The sequence below is a fragment of the Schistocerca americana genome, chromosome 1, assembly GCF_021461395.2.
Source record: "Schistocerca americana isolate TAMUIC-IGC-003095 chromosome 1, iqSchAmer2.1, whole genome shotgun sequence".
Classification (NCBI taxonomy): Eukaryota; Metazoa; Arthropoda; class Insecta; order Orthoptera; family Acrididae; genus Schistocerca; species Schistocerca americana.
In genome coordinates, this window is record NC_060119.1 from 1,045,943,422 (window position 1) to 1,045,963,391 (window position 19,970).

At 42.5% G+C, this 19,970-nt stretch overlaps 1 protein-coding gene across 1 annotated transcript in view; it reads right to left on the reverse strand.

The window, feature by feature from the left end:
• Positions 1-5,069: 5,069 nt before the first annotated feature.
• LOC124549517 overlaps positions 5,070-19,970 on the reverse strand; it is a 37,052-nt gene continuing 22,151 nt past the window's right edge. The window contains exon 2 of the mRNA XM_047125249.1: positions 5,070-5,396. Coding sequence (XP_046981205.1) covers positions 5,083-5,396 — 314 coding nt within the window. The 3' untranslated portion in view covers positions 5,070-5,082. The remainder of the gene's footprint in view (positions 5,397-19,970) is intronic.

Genomic DNA, 19,970 nt, shown 5'->3' on the forward strand with positions numbered 1-19,970 from the left:
CTGAATCTGCTTAATGTATTCATCTCTTGGTCTCCCTATACGATTTTTGCCCTCCACGCTGCCCTCCGGTGCTAAATTTGTGATCCCTTGATGCCTCAGAACATGCCCTACCAACCGGACCCTTCTTCGAGTCAAGTTGTGCCACAAACTCCTCCCCTATTCTATTCAATACCTCCTCATTAGTTACGTGATCCACCCATCTAAACAAGCAAACTACTACACATGAAACAATTGATTGAAATTTTAATATCAAGAGATGAGGAGTTACCAATTGAGCTGATAATTACTTTACCACTTTGAGGTGATGTGATGGTGGAATATTAACACAACAAACGGAACACATTAGGAGAAATATTCTAAACCTTCTGCGTTTACGATTATTAAATATTTTAACATATAAAATACTTTAGACTCAACAATATGTAAATAACTAATATTCAGTAATTAATTTTATAATTAACCTACACTGAGCTGACGGCACAGTGTGCTCTGTGGTAGTTGGTGTTTAATTATAAGTGTAAGAAACATCTATTTCTGATAAATGACAGTGTGCAGAAATTCACTGTATACTAAACATATGAAAGACAACGTTCACTCGAAAGTGGCGCAAACCCTGTGCTGATGTTACTAATAAAATTCTCTTTCCACGCAACGAAAGTAGTGATTTCGCTCGACTTTAGTCACTACAACAGCCAATGGCGTTGCCAGGTTGCTAACAGTGGCTCCTGCCCGATCAATGAAGTTAAGCAATGTTGAGCCTAGCTAGTACTTGGAAGGATGGACATTTGGAGAAAACCTGGCGCCATTGGGCACGCATATCGCCGCCGTGGCATCCAATTGGAAGACTTGCACCAGACTGAGCTGCAGCACGACTTTTTTTAGGCACCACGGTACCTTCCCTCATACTGCTTAGTAATGGAAATGGATCTTGCCTTTTGAAGTCTGCTTCAATGTATATTCCACAGGCAGATGATATATTTAGTAATAAATCTGAAATCTTACTTTTAGCTGATTGAGTCGCATTAGTTAGTGTAAGAACATACTCACTTTAGATAGTTGACAAGTTGATATCGATGATAATACATGTATCGTTAGACAGTGCCCTAGCGGCTTCCAAGCGGAATTTGCTTAATAAAACTGTTGAGAATACCTCCAGGTGTTTTTCAACATTCCTGAGTCGCCAAGAAGTCCAAACATTAACAACAGCTCATTTGTTCTTTAAACCCCCGCACAAGTATCTCATGTCTTTGAATTCAGTAGCGCACATCAGCTGTCGGTCAGCTTTTAAGCAAGATAGCCCTTTCAAAGCAAAGTACAATACTTGTAAACTGTATCTGTGGCTTTTGGAAAAGCCTCATGATAAAAAGGTGCGGTTTACATGGACCCTTCTGTCCAGAATTTCAGGCCATTGAGTTGTGCGGCTCACCTGCACACTTTTGTCCAGAGTGGCAGGCAGTTAAGTGGTACAGATGTATCTTACAATGATCAGATAATGCTCACCATTCTATCAGTAACAACAACAACATCCTCACGAACCATATGCTAGATAAGCCTTCTCCAGACACATCCATACGAAATGGCAGTCCACAATATTCATCTATGGCGGTTGTGTTGCTTCTGCTTATTATCTACTTTCACCTACTCACATTCCATTAGGTTGTCGTATTAGTTTCGTATTTCTTGGATTCCAACAAAAAACTCTCTTTGCCCAATTACCATCCACTCACCTGGTTGTGTCCCTCTCATTTCCATTTCATATTCATTATCATTACAGCCACAAATAGGTCTTCCTCTCCAGTCTACTTCATGATCCATTTGTTTATTTTTTCTGTCTCCCTAATAGCTCCCAACATACAACTTCATAGTGTTCACTTAGTAAATCTGAATTTTAAAACGATTTTCGCATTAAATATCCATGCCCCACAGCTGTAATTAAAAGTTGAAATACACACTGATCATTATTATTTCGTTTCAGACAAATCAGAAGGTTAGTTTTAAAAGCGTAAGGCCAGTTTCACCCCTCTGTTTATTTCTTTAGCCTTTTATTGAGTTGTTGTCTTCAAAAGCCCTAAACACAAAATCTCAGCACCTTCATCAATACCTTCATTGTTAATCTATTTAGCTACCTTTTTCATTATTTTAGTATCATCATAACTGATTCTAATTTCGTCATTAGAAACTTGGTCTAAAAGGTTTCTCCGTTCATTGTCCAAGTTTATGATGAGTTTTTGCAAACCCATATGTGTGTGTAAAATATTGCCCTGACCCAGAAAATTAATTAAGAGCCGGACACGCCTTTCAGACCCAAGCTGTAATTAGTGTGCACAACTTTAATGGTGGATGTGGCTGATTTACAGCCCCAGCTACAGCTATGGAGTCTAAAGTGAAGGCTATGGATCCTAAAGTGAACGATTGCATAGAATTTTTTTTTTAATTTGGCTGTAAGGTGATAACAAAAGCAATCTTTGCCTAAACACAAGAATTTATTCAAAGAAAAAACGTAATTAATCCTACCAGAGCATCATGAAAATATATGAAATATCGTTATGGAAACTAGCGGGTTTAGTGGTTTTTCAGCGTTACTTGAACCACCAAGAAAGATGCCCCTCTGACACAACCGACACTCTGAGAATTATTTTCGAATTTTTTAATCCAAAAGGAAAAACAGTGACTGTTGTCCTGACAGTTGTACTGAGAAACTCATGTACGCACCAAAGCAATGCTAGAGCTGAGACAGGTTATCGCAATTACTTGACCAAATGTGGACCAAGAGATACCTTATTGTGATGCCGTGGCTAATTATGCTCGCCATAACTATTCACCAACAGACTTGCAGAATGCCATCATCGTGAGAGTAGCTCTGTGGCAGAGGATGATGGTCGCACTCCCACCCAGTTACTCTGCATCCCCTCATCTGCTAAAATATGCACTACTGTCCGTCTCCAGTCATACTCACCTGATATGCACAAGATGCGCGTAACTTCCTTCTTCGAAATAACTCTTTCAGCGTTCAGAAGATACATACACTTCACCATCTCTGAAGTAACTCCTTCGGTGTTCAGGAGATGTATACGTTTCCCTGTCTCTGAATGAAAGCCTCCAGTGTTCTGGAGATGGGTATGCTTCTACATCTCAGAGTGAATTTTATCTTCCTAGCTGAATCTTGCACGGTGCTATTTCCTCCCACCAAACAGGACACGTCGCTAATAACAAAATATGCATACTCAGCTGGCCAATAGCAAGGTTTCTTCAAGCACACAGAATCCCACCAAGACAACGCATCATGATAGAAACGCGATGTAATACTCCATTCCACCAAAAAACTGCCGCTTTGACTCCATCTCCATGACGTCACTAATATTTTGACCAATTGTGTGTTTATGGACCTAGCAACTAGCCTTGCATCAGACGTCCTCCGAAAGTAGGAAATTGTTCACGAGAAGAGGCCATTATTTTCTGCAACCTGTGTTTCTTCCGAGAAGCATAAGAGGTTATTTCCTGACAGTACTTTCCAGAATAAGAGAACGTTCCAGCTTCCTGCTGATAAGAGTCACTCTTCAGCCTCAATGCGAGCGCCCCTCCCCCCCTCCTTGGCTCTGCCAGCATGCCAACTTGCATGGAACCAAACCCCCAAGGCTCCCACCTGGACTAACGGCAGAGAGCCGCTTTATTTCGCTTCAGTCTCTACGCTGCCTGTCCCAAATCCAGTATGCTTTACTTTCCCACGCACTCACAGAAAGCATACCGATAACAAGAAGTTCCTGCACCATGTTAAATATAAAGCTAAGAAGCTAGAAAGAGCTCAATATGTACAGTTACTGTGATTCGATTTACTTTAATAAAAAGTTTGCTGTCGTGTTCTGCACCACTATTAGTCCCTAATTATTGAATCGCCCTCATATCAAATGGAAAAATGATACAAAATGGCGTGCCATGTTTCAACGTTATTACATTAAATCGAGTTAATTGCCTTCTTACAAATGTGATATTCAGTTGTGCAGTCAGCATGGTTGGTTTGTCATAAAGTCAAATTTTAGTGGTTGTAGCATGGTAAGTAAGCACATTGGTGGAAAAAAAATCGCAAAACCAAAAAATAATTAATATAGAATAATGAAATTTTGGGAATACATTTGTGTAGGTGACATATGTAAGTGAGAAACATTGCAATATCAGAGGTTTAAGAAATGCGTGAGATAAGCCATTGGAAATATGAAATGCTGGTGTGCATCCTTACACCTACAAATTTATGAATGTCATGAACATTGCAATTGTATGTTTTTTCGGTCTTCTGTGGGTGCTTCTGTGTGTGCTTAACTTCACCTACAATTTTTGCTACTAATTCACCAGTAAATTTTTTTAAAAACTGATATGACATACATAATTCTAACATTGATTATGTCAGAGCAGTATTTCCTTCGGATCTAAAAAGGTTGAAGCAGGAGAGTGTATGATGGCCATTGACAAGTTAGTGGTGCAGTGGGCCAGTTTTATTGCCACATCCATACACATTGTTCGGTGTCTAGGCCATGGTGATATTAACTGACCAGGAATCTGTCCACACAATGATACATTTATTTGTGGTAAGGGAACACAGTACCAATTAACAGTGTTTTTAATAACAAAAGTCTGTGCTCTCACAATCATGTGACAGCAGTAACGGGCATTGTACAATATATCTTCTTGAACACTGTTCACAGAGAGTGTACACTCATCAGTGATAGAGCATGTTGCTTGATTGTGGGAAGGCTAGAAAATAGTGGATGCATGAAACCGATAAATGTCTTCCCAAAATGCAGGTTTCTGTGCACTTCACAGTTGCATTAAAACAATATGTACAAACAGACAGCTGTAACTAAAGGATCCCTTGTGCATTTTGGGTAACTCTCATTAAGCTCGATCCAAGTGGCTTGTAGCATGCAGAATCAGACTTCCATTGCACAGCTCATACCAGCATCTGCATTGTTTCCTGCTCACCCATTCCTGCTCGCCCGTGTGCATCGCACAATTCAAAAATTTGGTCTAATGGTAAATCGGCAGGCGCGCCATTGGATAACAGGCACTGCTAGCATTTATTGACTGTAACTATGACTCTGGTGTTAATGCATTCCTCAGCTCAGTTGCCACACAGATCCCCCTTTGGGGAACAGAGCTCTGGAGCTGCGAGAAGGCGCCAGCAAACAGCTTGTGACTAGTTTGTTTAGAATTCATGCACTTTGTGGTGCCGTCACATGAGTGCGATAGTGGTGGGTTGGTCCATGGTGGCTGGGCAGTGGCCGTAGACATCAGCACGCAGGCTGGCAGAGCACGTCGTGGTTGTGTACGCATGCAGCTGGCTAGTGGTAGTGGCAGCAGGCTACACATGGTCCATAGCCATATACGATTCATCTTGGAGGACACTACCACACAAGCAAAGTCTAGTTAGCGATTAATATAACGAAACAAAGCGCTCATAAGTTACACAGTTAATGCAAGGTAAAGATATAAAACAGTCACTAATTAGCACTGTTTTTAGTCCACTGACACAGTCCAACACGGAAGCAGGGTGTGCTACTTGATCCAGCCTCGATGCTCGAGACATTGGAGAACAGTCTTAACTTACATAAGCAGTGTGTCATTGCAACACAAATGTGGGTCTCATAACTGGGATGGACTAGCCCAGCGACACAGTGGTCGAAGTCTACAGTTTGATGGGAATGCAAACATGGAAACCAGCACGGCAGTTGATCCAGCCTCAACACCTAATGCAGCAGAGGCACAGGGACAGACCCATGTCCAAGAGCTGCAAGAGACAAGCTGCAGACGATATGGGAGATGATGACTAGAGATCAGCTGATGATGTGGCCTGCTGGGGACAGGGTCTCTACAGCAAGTGGTGGCTCAGGGGTTGTATTCTACATCTGCTGGGCCACATGTGGGCTGTGTCACATAACCTGGCATTGCTAGTTGTGAGACAATGTAGGTCTGAGGCCAAATAATACGAGGTGTGACAATAAAGTAATGAGACTGATTTTCTTTGCAAGATGTGGCAACTATGCAGGCTTGTGTAGGCACAATATCTTTGACCTTGGTCTATAAGCTGCATCTAGTCCAAGTGGCACATCGATGCAAGTGCTCAGTTGTGAGTTGTGCTGTAATAAGCTAACATGTGTTTTGTTTCTCTTGTCATGGAAATGGAAACGCATAATATTGCACAACGGTATGCCATTTCTTTTTGTGTTAAATTGGGTGAACACGTGACGACAACTTACATTAAGCTTCAGAAGGCTTTTGGAGAGGAGGTTATGTCAAGAGCTCAAGTTTTTCGTTGGCATAAAATGTTTAGTGAAGGCAGAACAAATGTTGAAGATGAAGACCGCAGTGGACGACCGTCAACCTCACGGACAGATGTCGACTTGGTGGGTGCGTGAACTCGTACGATCTGATCGAAGATTATCTGTGAAAATGATTGCAGAAGAACTGAACATCAATCGAGAAACGGTTCGTCTAATAATAACTGAAGATCTTGGTTGTTGTTGTTGTGGTCTTCATTCCTGAGAATGGTTTGATGCAGCTCTCCATGCTACTCTATCCTGTGCAAGCTTCTTCATCTCCCAGTACCTACTGCAACCTACATCCTTCTGAATCTGCTTAGTGTATTGATCTCTTGGTCTCCCTCTACCATTTTTACCCTCCACGCTGCCCTCCAATGCTAAATTTGTGATCCCTTGATGCCTCAAAACATGTCCTACCAACCGATCCCTTCTTCCAGTCAAGTTGTGCCACAAACTTCTCTTCTCCCCAATCCTATTCAATACCTCCTCATTAGTTAAGTGATCTACCCACCTTATCTTCAGCATTCTTCTGTAGCACCACATTTCGAAAGCTTCTATTCTCTTCTTGTCCAAACTGGTTATCGTCCATGTTTCACTTCCATACATGGCTACGCTCCATACAAATACTATCAGAAACGACTTCCTGGCACTTAAATCTATACTCGATGTTAACAAATTTCTCTTCTTCAGAAACGATTTCCTTGCCATTGCCAGTCTACATTTTATATCCTCTCTACTTCGACCATCATCAGTTATTTTACTCCCTAAATAGCAAAACTCCTTTACTACTTTAAGTGTCTCATTTCCTAATCTAATCCCCTCAGCATCACCCGATTTAATTTGACTACATTCCATTATCCTCGTTTTCCTTTTGTTGATGTTCATCTTATATCCTCCCACAAGACACTGTCCATTTCGTTCAACTGCTCTTCCAAGTCCTTTGCTGTCTCTGACAGATTTACAATGTCATCGGCGAACCTCAAAGTTTTTACTTCTTCTCCATGAATTTTAATACCTACTCCGAATTTTTCTTTTGTTTCCTTTACTGCTTGCTCAATATACAGATTGAATAACATCGGGGAGAGGCTACAACCCTGTCTCACTCCATTCCCAACCACTGCTTCCATTTCATGCCCCTCGACTCTTATAACTGCCATCTGGTGTCTGTACAAGTTGTAAATAGCCTTTCGCTCCCTGTATTTTACCCCTGCCACCTTCAGAATTTGAAAGAGAGTATTCCAGTTAACGTTGTCAAAAGCTTTGTCTAAGTCTACAAATGCTAGAAACGTAGGTTTGCCTTTTCTTAACTTTCTTCTAAGATAAGTCGTAAGGTTAGTATTGCCTCACGTGTTCCAACATTTCTACGGAATCCAAACTGATCTGCCCCGAGGTCCGCTTCTACCAGTTTTTCCATTCGTCTGTAAAGAATTCGCGTTAGTATTTTGCAGCTGTGACTTATTAAACTGATAGTTTGGTAATTTTCACATCTGTCAATACCTGCTTTCTTTGGGATTGGAATTATTATATTCTTCTTGAAGTCTGTGGGTATTTCGCCTGTCTCATATATCTTGCTCACCAGATGGTAGAGTTTTGTCATGACTGGCTCTCCCAAGGCCATCAGTAGTTCTAATGGAATGTTGTCTACTCCCGGGGCCTTGCTTCGACTCAGGTCTTTCAGTGCTCTGTCAAACTCTTCACGCACTATCTTATCTCCCATTTCTTCTTCATCTACATCCTCTTCCATTTCCATAATATTGTCCTCAAGTACATCGCCCTTGTATAAACCCTCTATATACTCCTTCCACCTTTCTGCCTTCCCTTCTTTGCTTAGAACTGGGTTGCCATCTGAGCTCTTGATATTCATACAAGTGGTTCTCTTCTCTCCAAAGGTCTCTTTAATTTTCCTGTAGGCAGTATCTATCTTACCCCTAGTGAGACAAGCCTCTACATCCTTACATTTGTCCTCTAGCCATCCCTGCTTAGCCATTTTGCACTTCCTGTCGATCTCATTTTTGAGACGTTTGTATTCCTTTTTGTCTGCTTCATTTACTGCATTTTTATATTTTCTCCTTTCGTCAATTAAATTCAATATTTCTTCTGTTACCCAAGGATTTCTATTAGCCCTCGTCTTTTTACCTACTTGATCCTCTGCTGCCTTCACTACTTCATCCCTCAAAGCTACCCATTCTTCTTCTACAGTATTTCTTTCCCCCATTCCTGTCAATTGTTCCCTTATGCTCTCCCTGAAACTCTCTACAACCTCTGGTTCTTTCAGTTTATCCAGGTCCCAGCTCCTTAAATTCCCGCCTTTTTGCAGTTTCTTCAGTTTCAATCTGCAGTTCATAACCAATAGATTGTGGTCAGAATCCACATCTGCCCCTGGAAATGTCTTACAATTTAAAACCTGGTTCCTAAATCTCTGTCTTACCGTTATGTAATCTATCTGATACCTTTTAGTATCTCCAGGATTCTTCCAGGTATACAACCTTCTTTTGGTATGAGAAAGATTTGTGCAGAAATGGTACACAAAAATCTCAGACCACAACAGCGAGAAACACGGAAAAATGTTGCAGCCAATCTGTTAGAGCAAACGGAAATCAATCCATAATTGTTGAGCCGTGTTATCACAGGTGATTAAAGTTGGTTTTTTCAGTAGGATCCAGAGACAAAACGCTCAAAAGGATCACCCACACCAAAAAAAGCTCACATGTTAAAGTCAAAAGTTAAATGCATGCTTGTGTGCTTCTTTGATTCCAAGGGAATAGTTCATAAAGAGTGGACAAACAGTTAACCAATATTACTACAAAGAAATTTTAGAAAGACTTCGTAAAAGAGTTCTTCGTGTCCGTGCCAACATTGCTGATAATTGGATTCTGCATCATGACAATACGCTATCCCATACTGCTCTGTCAGTACAGCAATTTTTAACCTCAAAACAAATTTCAGTATTACCGCAGCCACCTTATTCACCAGATATCGCTCCATGCGACTTTTTTCTATTTCCAAGAGTCAAAACGGCGGTCAAGGGACACCATTTTCAAACAACACAAGATGTCTAAAAAGCTGTGACGAGGGTCTTGGAGGATATTACAGAAGATGAGTTCCAGAAATGTTACCATCAATGGCAGAAACGCTGGAAAAAGTGTGTGCAATCAGAAGGGAACCTATTTGAAGGAGACAACACTACACTTGACTAAAACGGTAAGCAACATTTTTTTTCACATCAGTCTCATTACTTTATTGTCGTACCTTGTATATTCAAAATGGCAGTTGAGTTTTCCCCATACCCCTATGATGTCACAACCACTCCACTGCCGGGAGGTGGTGGGATATTTTGATGGGAAAAAGGTCAATTGGGTACCTCCACTAACCTAACTCCCCCACCCCTCCCCCCACTCATATGACGTCTCCCACCCACCCCCCAGCCCCTCCTATGATGTCACCTCTGTAAATGGCGAGAAACTGTCAGTCTCTGTCCAGCTGCCAGAGAGGAAGGTTAGGTTAGCGTACTTTAATTATTTTTTATGGGAAACGGTAATTCTGTTATTGAAGAGGAAGGCAGAGTATTTATTTATTTCCTTATATATTTATGTATAGCTCAGTTGTCTACCTCCAGTAACCTACCTCAGAGTCGTGCATGTTCGCCTTGACGTGCATTGCCTGAGTGAGCTAGTTCATACAATACCCACCAGAGGGAGCTGTTAGCATCCGCACTTATCCTTCCCATTCCTAAGACAATCACCAATCCCACCTCTACCCCTCCCTGGATATAGCGGAAAATAGTAAGTATCCATTCAACTGCTCGAGAGAAATGTTAGGCCTTAAGGGAGGTATACCTTTAACATGAAAAATTTCGATTTCAGTGCGTGTCGAGTTGTAGAGGTATCAAATATTTTACGTGGAAAAAATTAAGTCCATTCATAAGGAGGACACAGATTTACGAGGGAAATTGATATTTACAGATCTACACTCGTCATGAAGATATGTTTACGATACTTCGCTCATTATCAAATACTATATGGTTATGGAATGAGGCTTGCTTCGCTTTCGACTGCCTAGTTTCATACCTACTTGAGGTAAGCTGTTGCATGTCTCTCTCTCTCTCTTTGTGTTATCAGCCCAGCAGGCCCAAGAGTTCCACAAGCCTGTTGTTCAACTGCGAGGTATACTGGCGCTCTACATATTTCCCGTCTTTATTTGGTTGAGTGAACATCGATTGTAAAGTACTGTTTGTATCAAAATGGTGAAACACCGCTGGAGGTGTTTTAATGCCTCAGATGACTTTGTAAAGTTTAAGGGTGATGTGGAATCTGTTATATCATTGACATCGGAATTCGTTACAAAATATGAGTGAAACTACCAGTTTTCTCTGTTTTCGAGTTTTCATGTACAAATCATCACAGACAAAATAAGCTTCTGATTACTCAGTGGCATATAGCGTATGCCACACCAAAATTCTAGCTCTCTAGTGATGTATTTTCCACTCTTTACATGCTGAATTGTACTGTGCAGGTGACTGGTAGCACACTGCTAAGCGGTTGGTATCGAGAACAGTACGTAAATGGTATGATATTCCAGAAGACCGTGTGAAAATACATTAAATCTGAGAATTGTCATATGCTGCTCGATGATTTCAATATAAAAGCATCACAAATATATATATATGCTGGACTTGTCGTTCGTCACAAGGCACCCCATTCAGCTGTGGACAGGGCCGACGAACCCTCGCACAGTCTACAGTGGTCCCGGTCTATTTCGTAAAAGTCGCACAGTGGCTGGACACAGTATTCGAAGCTACTCCTGGATAATTAGGTTAATTTCGTGATTGTCATCACCATGGGAATTTTTTCCGAGTAGGACAGTTTTCTAGTCTGGAGGACTGCGCCGCGAATTCCATTGCCTTTTGATACACGTAGCCTAACAGTGCAATGGGTGTGCCAGTGCTGAGACTCGTGGCACACGGATGGCGCGGTGTTCAGCCCGGGAGCAGGAATTGGCAGTTGACGCTGTGGGGAGCGGGGGAGCGACAGCCAATTCCTGGGGGGGGGGGGGGCATTTTGAAAGCATGCTGCTGTTCTAGACCAGTGACAGCTTCTGTTTGCTGTCGTTCATCTGTACACAGGAGGCTGAGTGCATATTGTGTTTGGATCCTGCAGAATGGACCATGTCACTCTCGTGAAATGTTAAGATGACTCCTCCTGCTGTCTCACACGGGAGCCACTTGGAGCGCCATGGAATAGTACCTCTGGTGGCCGTCAGGTATCATGACAGTCGGCACGTGCGTTGCAGTTCTTCTACAAGCCACAGGCACATGCAGGGCATTGAGTAAACTACACCACCACCCAAACAGGATGTGTCACCCCCCCCCCCCCCCCCCCCCAGGCAGTCCGGAACCTCATGCTGCGCCATGCTGTGTGTCAAATACGCAGTTACAAGACAAGCATTGTGTGTAGTAGTAGCTTTTAACCGCCACTGCGCTAGCACCCTGCAATTTACAAAGTTTTTTCATGTTGTTTTATTATATCCCATAGCATATGATTGTAATTTACATATGATGTGGTGTTACTCTTTGTGCAGCATTGATGTTATTATCAGTAGCAGGTATGTGTAGTCCTATATTGTGTCACCCTCTCTCTTATACACCTAACATCTTCTAAAAGACCACTTCCTTACAACAAAGTCCTCTACGGTAGCACATACAAATTCCTGCAGACCACGTATGTTCATGGCACTTTGTTGCTTTAGAAATACTGCCTGTGATGCCTCTCAAGCTGTTAATTTTGATGTAGGAACATCAAGCACAGTGAGTAGCTGCTGCATTAACACTGCTGCTGTCAAAGAAGGGAATGCCAAGACAGGATGTGTCATACTTAGCCGTCAGCTGTCCTCAATGTATATGGCAGTTTGCTGCACAGCTTCCCCCACTCTATTTGAACAGGCCTCACCTTCGAACCTCACTAATACATTCTCAATGTGCACTATACTTTGGGGTCATTGTCAGATGCTACCCAAACATTAACATGCAGGGACCCATTTGTGGTTAAATGATGTGTACTGGTGAACGTTAACATCAATACAACAGTTTGACATTGCATAGTCGTTGTCTACCAATCCTGTGACCCTTATTTCTTATGAATAATGTGTGAAGCAAAAGCATCATAAGAATGCTGCGAGGTCCGTGTAGGCAGGCATTCTTCTTCTTCATGTGCCGTCTCCTCTAAGAAGTTTGGCTGTCATCATGGCAATTTCTGATCTTGATTTGGCTGATCTAAGGAGTTCTGACGTTGAACAGTTGTACCAATTTTTTAAATTGTCAATCCAGGATGTCCGTCTTCTACCCCTCGTTCTCTTCCCACAAATTTTCCCTTCTACTCCATACTCCATACTCCATTCGAAAATATAATGGAAAAAAATCTCTGGGAATTTCGACGTACTTCTCCCAGAAAAACAGAGGTATGTTAGAGTATTAGGAATGTATACAGGCAATATTTTACTCGGTCGGCGTTTGAGATTGGGATGGAAGTGTAATCTATAATACTGGTTTCATGTACCCCCAACCGTGCACTGTACAGCCGCTTGCAGTGTATTTGTTTTAGATGTGGAATGTTCATCACAGGTGATGGCGTTGTCTGCAGGTTGGAGAGAAGACCTGTCGGGAGGGGGTGGAGTTGGTTGTTGAGCTGAAGCCTACCTAAATGTATCGCACATTAATAAGATTAGAAATCCCGTACACTGTCATCGGAAGTGTGAAGTGCCCTAAAATGCTTAGCAGAAAGCATCTGGATCAAGCTGAGGTAAATGGATATGTTGGTTTCGGATTCATTTGTTGTAATCGTTAAGGAGAGCAACCCACGCACTAGGAACTGATAAGTCGGTGAGCTAAAGCAGAGTAATATGTTAGGATCAAATTCTTTAACGTGAATCGTTATTGGACAAATGATCTATCCACTAAGAAGTGACTGTCAAGGTAGTGAGTAACCGCAATTGCTACGAGTATGTCACCTAGAGACTATGGCACTACAATTCGGATTGAACTGCGGATACAAAGTGGTGGTATATACTTGGGAAGGGGTGGTCAGCAGACAGGAAGTTTGCTATTGTTCACAAGACTAGTGTGTTTCGGTTTGCAGAAATATTTCTCCTCAGCACTAAGCAATGCCATTGAAGTTTAACGATTCATGCAGTGTTCTAGACAGGAATTTTGTCTATGAATAACTGGTTTATATAGTGTAGGCTCAGTTCTTTGTTTACTTTTCGTTTCGTCACGTAAACAATACAGGTTATATAGTTTTTGTCTCTCCAGAAGTTTTGAATTAGTATCCGAACTTTAGGCCTAAACTTCCTTAGTAATTTAATATATTAACTAAGTAGTCTACGAAGTTATTCTTGTTTTAACTCACACTAAAGCTAAAATTTGTTTTCCATGAGTGAGATGTGTATGACTTTCCGGGATTGTTAGTTCCGGGGTGTGGTGTGAGGGTTGTTGCAGTTTCTTTCATGAGGGTGACTGTAGTGGCGTGGGAATTGGGGAAATAAACAATGCTCATTGGTTGTGTAGGGTTTGCTGTAGAGATAGCAAGACAGTGGAACAGGAGGAGAAGATTGCTGCCCTTAAAGCGGAACTAGATAAAGCGAAACAAGATCTGGAAAGGTTAAGGGGGGGAGAAGGGAAAAGAGAGGTGGAAAGTGACAACAGTTTATAGAAGAAATAGGAATACAACATTCTCAGACAGTGTAGTTGTGAATGTGGAAAACAGGTTTGATCTATTGTCACAGTTGGAAACTGATGAGCCACAAATAGATGTAGAAGTGTTTGAAAAGTAAGAAGTCAGAGAAAGCTGTAAAAAAGAAGCAGGTTTTGTTGTTAGGTAGTTCACATGGTAGAGGTGTTGGACAACTGTTGCAGGATGAGCTGTGGTCAGGTTACCACGTCACAAGCTTTTTTAAACCTAGTGCAAGTCTGGGTCAGGTGATAGAGGATGTAGGTTCACTTTGTAAAGACTTCACAAAGGAAGACACCGTCTTAATAGTGGGTGGGGCAGTCAACAGCATAGATAGGACCCTAATTATTCAATTGAGAGTGGCCTGGTGAAGATAGCTTCAGCAACAAGACGTACTGGTGTTGGCCTTGTGTCTGTTCTGAGGCGCCATGACCGGCCTCATTTAAACTCTTCTGTTAGGAGAGTTAATTTAGAGGTGGAACGGCTGCTTGGATCACATATGGGGTCTCATACCAGTGTGGTTCCTGTTGACTCTATAAGCAGGTGAGACTGTACAAGGCATGGCCTTCATCTCAACAGGAAGGGTAAGGGAAAAGTGTCTGGGCTAATAACAAATAACTTAAGAGGGGGGGGGGGGGGACTGTCACAAGTGGTAAAGTACCAGTGGTTACAAGTGACAGATCAGCAGTTTCTTTTAGGATAGAAACAAAAGATGTTCAGAGACAGGCTGAAAATGAATTCACATTGATAAAACAGGAAGCCAGAAATGAGATTTTAATGTACACAATTCATGCAAACAGCATCTGATTGAAACTAGAGATATTCAAAAATTGGCAGGAAAATTAGGTTCATCCAGTTGTAATTCAGCCAGTGCACAAAATCAGTTATCACTGTTGCATCAGAATATCTAAGGACTAAGGGGTCAGCTTAAGGAGTTGCCTATTTGTGTTGAAGAATTAGAGTTGAGCTGGTCGTAGATTGTATTCCAAAAATGAACAGCATAGAGACAGAGGTGATGACACTTTCTGCAGGATCACCATTTTGCAGGACAATGCTCAAGCACGTACAGTGCAAGCTGTTACTGGTTTGATTGACTGATAGGGCTGCTAAGTGCTATACCACCTATTGTGCTCCCCTGACTTAAGCCCTCGTGAGGTCAACTCGATTTCTAAGCTGAAGGAAGCACTTCACGGCATTCGCTTCAGAACTGCTACAAATTCGTCGGGCAACAGACCGCGCCGCTTGAACTGTCAACACGACTGGCGCTGCTAAGAGTATCCTACTACTTCCACATCGCTAGCAGCGGGTTATACACAATGCTGGTGACTACTTTGAAGATCAGTAAAACTTTGAAACTCATATCTATTTTGTACGAGCTGTAAATAAATAGTTGCCACTATTAAAGTTCCAACCCTCGTATATGGGAAATTGATATTTCCAGAGCCACAATCGTCATGACTGGCGTTCTATGCATTTACTGTCTTTATTTGGTTGAGGGAACATTGATTGTGATGTGTTGCTTGCATCAAGATGAAGAAACACTCGTGGAAGAGACATTTATTGGTCCTCTAGACATGAGAAACGATTTATAAGTATTAAAACCTTAGATGATTTTGTAAAGTATAAGGATGAATCTGTAACGTCATTGACATCGGTATTCGTTAAAAGATATGAGTGGAACTACCAGTTTCCTCTATTTTCGAGTTTTCACGTAAAAATCTTCTCAGGCAAGTTAAGTTTCTAGCTACTCAATGGTCTCCAGCATGTAACACGCTGAAGTTTCGTCTCTTTAGAGACATAATTTCCATTCTTTACCTTCTGAATTATACTGTGCTGGCGATTGGCAGCATACTGCTATGTGATTGATATCGAGAACAGTCGCGTAAATTGTGTGATATTCCGAAAACAATGTGAAAATACATGAAATTCTGGGTATTTTCATAAGCTACTCGATCATTTCAGCATAAAAGTATCACAAATATCGTCATTTTTTGTCGTGTAAAATTAGATATTGCAGTTGATATCGCTAAATTAATTCACGATTGATGAAGCAAAAACGTAGTTTTTTGACATGTAAAATCCCTTGTTCGACTGTAAGGTGGTGTGAACCGTGACGTCACACTTGTCTGTCAGAGTGAGACAAATCTCTCTCTCTCTCCCTATCTCTCTCACACACACAGTCTCACTCTCACTCTCTCACCATCCAGCAGGTCTTTGCACTGGACATGTTGTTTGTTACAAGATACCCCACTCAGGAGTGGACAGAACCAGCTACCCCTCGCACAGTGTACAGCGGTTCCGTTCCATTTCATGAAAGGAGCACGGCAGTGGGACGCAGTATTTGAAGCTTCTTCTGGATAGTGAGGTAATTTTCGTGATTCTTGTTAACATTGCAATTTTTTTCCTCCCGAGTAGGATGGTGCACTGTTTTCGTTCACAGTTTTCTCGTCTGTAGGTTTGTGCCATGAATTCCATTGTCTTTTGATACATACGGCCTAACGGTGCAATGCGCATGCCAGCGCTAAGACTCGTGGCACCTGGATGGCGTGGTGTACGGCCCAGGAGCTGGGACTGGTGGCTGACTCTACAGATGGCATCAGCTAGTTATGGCGGATATGTGGATAAGTCGGGGCGTGTCTGTAAGTTTCTTACTTTCCCGGTATTTGAATTTCCCACAGCGTTCGTGAGATGTTCTAGACAGGACTTTTGTTTACGAAGGACTGTTTGGTATTGACAGGTACACTACTGGCCATTAAAATTGCTACACCACGAAGATGACGTGCTACCGACAGGAAGAAGATGCTGTGGTATGCAAATGATTAGCTTTGCAAAGCATTCACACGAGGTTTGCGCCGGTGGCGACGCCTACAACGTGCTGACATGACGAAAGTTTCCAACCGATTTCTCAAACACAAACAGCAGTTGACCGGCGTTGCCTGGTGAAACGTTGTTGTGATGCCTCGTGTAAGGAGGAGAAATGCGTACCATCACGTTTCCGACTTTGATAAAAGTCGGATTGTAGCCTATCGCGATTGCGGTTCATCGTATCGCGACATTGCTGCTCGCGTTGGTCGAGATCCAATGACTGTTAGCAGAATATAGAATCGGTGGGTTCAGGAGGGTAACACGGAACGCCGTGCTGGTTCCCAACGGCCTCGTATCACTAGCAGTCGAGATGACAGGCATGTTATCCGCATGGTTGTAACGGATCGTGCAGCCACGTCTCAATCCCTGAGTCAACAGATGGGGACGTTTGCAAGACAACAACCATCTGCACGAACAGTTCGACGACGTTTGCAGCAGCGTGGACTATCAGCTCGAGGACCATGGCTGCGGTTACCCTTGACGCTGCGTCACAGACAGGAGGGCCTGCGGTGGTGTACTCAACGACGAACCTGGGTGCACGAATGACAAAACGTCTTCACAATACGCCAGTCACTACTCTTGATGAACTGTGATATCATGTTGAAGCTGCATGGGCAGCTGTACCTGTACACGCCATCCAAGCTCTGTTTGACTCAATGCCCAGGCGTATCGAGGTCGTTATTACGGCCAAGGGTGGTTGTTCTGGGTACTGATTTCTCAGGATCTATGTGCCCAAATTGCGTGAAAATGTAATAACATGTCAGTTCTAGAATAATATATTTGTCAAATGAATACCCGTTTATCATCTGCATTTCTTCTTGGTGTAGCAACTTTAATGGCCAGTAGTGTATTACCCCTCTCTCTGCTGGGAGAGCCTTTAGCATTAATGTCAGAATGCTCTGGAAGCAGCCATGTTATTGAACGTTGCTGTTGAAAGTTTTGACACTGGAGAGTTTAGAGAGCTGTGTCTCTGAAAGGACATTGTCTGAGAAAATGATCGACAGCGTCCCTTATTTATGAACGGAGAGGACCACACACACACACACACACACACACACACACACACACACACACACATAGGTGTTGCAAAAGTGTGCTATTGTTCTAGACCGGTGACAGCTTCTGTTTGCTCTCATCCGTTTACAAAAGTCAGGTTGAGTGCATATTTGTGTTTGGATCGCATAGAATGGACCACGTCACTATTGTGACATTGTAACCGGACACTTCATGGTGTCTCATATAGGGGCCGCTTGGAGTGTCCCGCAATAATTCTGCCAGTGGCAGTCAGGTAGTGCGAGAGTCAGAAACTTGTGTGGCAGCTCCTCCAAAGGCTTCAGACAAACACAGGGCATTGAGCGAGTAGCAGCACCACTCAAGATGATGCGTCTCCATACGGCAGCGCAGGACCTCACACTGTGTCACATTGTGTGTTAAATACACGATTATGAGTGTTGTGTGTAGTAGTAGCTTTTAAAATTCACTGTGCTAGCACCCAGTAATTTACAAAGTATTTTGTGTTGTTTTTATATCCCAAAGCATATGGCTGTAATTTACAGGTCTAATGGAGTTACTTTTTGTGCAGCTTAGCGTTATTACCAGGAGCAAATACGTGCAATCCGATCTTTTAATAACACTGCAGTTCTTATTTCTCCGTGATTTCTATTTGTATACCACTTTTGGGGGTTGTTTCAGTTATCGTTTCAGACCAAGTCTTTTTCTCGACAAATCACAATTTGAGGAAAAAGATTTATTTCGATTTTTAGATCAAGAGAGCGTCCTATGCAGGATTACTATTTATTCTGAGTCCATCTGCTACCATTCTTGGGTAGTACTGTGAATTTTTTTCTAGCAGCATATACTAGTTGTGTTATATCGTCAATTTTGAGACGTATGGCGAATTTAGCCACTCATTGTGTAGCACTGACGTATAGATGTGTAATTGGGAGCGATTTTCAATTCAGTTTTCCACCAAAAATAAATAAAGTACACTAGAGTAACCTAACCTGCAGCTCCTGCAGCACAACACAGCCTGACCATTTCCCACCATTTCCAGGGGAAGAGTGGTGGTGGTGGAAAGCAGTTTAATGTCATATGAGTGGAGGGAGGAGGGAAGGCCAACAGTGCACTCTGGTGGATGCAGTGGGAACTAGTTCAGTTGGCCCTTGCAGGTCACGGAGAACACACGTCTCCAAGTTAGGTTGCTGGAGGTACCCCAATTGAGCTATAAATAAATAAATAAAATACCCTGTCTTCTCTCCAGCACAGAATTACCATTAAACACTAAAAATAAATAATGTACACTAACCTAACCTTCTTCTCCAGCAGCTAGACACAGATTGTTTTCCGGTATTTCCAGAGATGACATCATGGGAGGAGTTGGGGTGATGGCATCTATGCACCACCAGCGAGTGCAGGTATGTGCATGGGCTTTGCTGGAGGGCCTCCCTGACTAGTAGAGGGGCAAGTGTTGTCTGTCAACACATCATCTTCAGCTGTGTTGAAGAAATGATCAGCTGCTGGAGTGGACAAGACGTAAGCTGGCCTGACTTGGTTGATCAGGGCTTTAGTCAGCATTCTGTTTACACTAGATGTCGAATGTTGTTCATCATGGATGATCACATCTTGTGGGTCCGAGTTGAGCAGCTAAAGTGGTGACAACATTATGTATGTAATCACTGTAGATGAGTATGTACAAATATTTTGCTGGTCTCATGCCATATCGGTGCATATGGTCAGAGGCCAGCCATATGGGTGCACAGACATTCTACCAATAGTGGGTTTATGGGCTCATGTGATGGTAGTACTTCCAACATGAAATCCTCTGGAATGGCGAGTTGTTGTCTGTAGTTGAAATCAGCAGTTTATTCACAACCTGAGTAGTACCACTGGGAGTGCTTCTGTCCAAATAGTGTCAAGGTAAGTTAGGGTGGCTTTCAGCCCCTTATGGAGTCGCTCCACCATGCTATTAGACGCTGGGTAGCAGCTAGTGGGTCTGTGCAAATGAACATCACACTGTTGTACGATGTGTGTCAACAGCACTCACTAAAATCAGCGACTTTGGTCTGCTGTGATG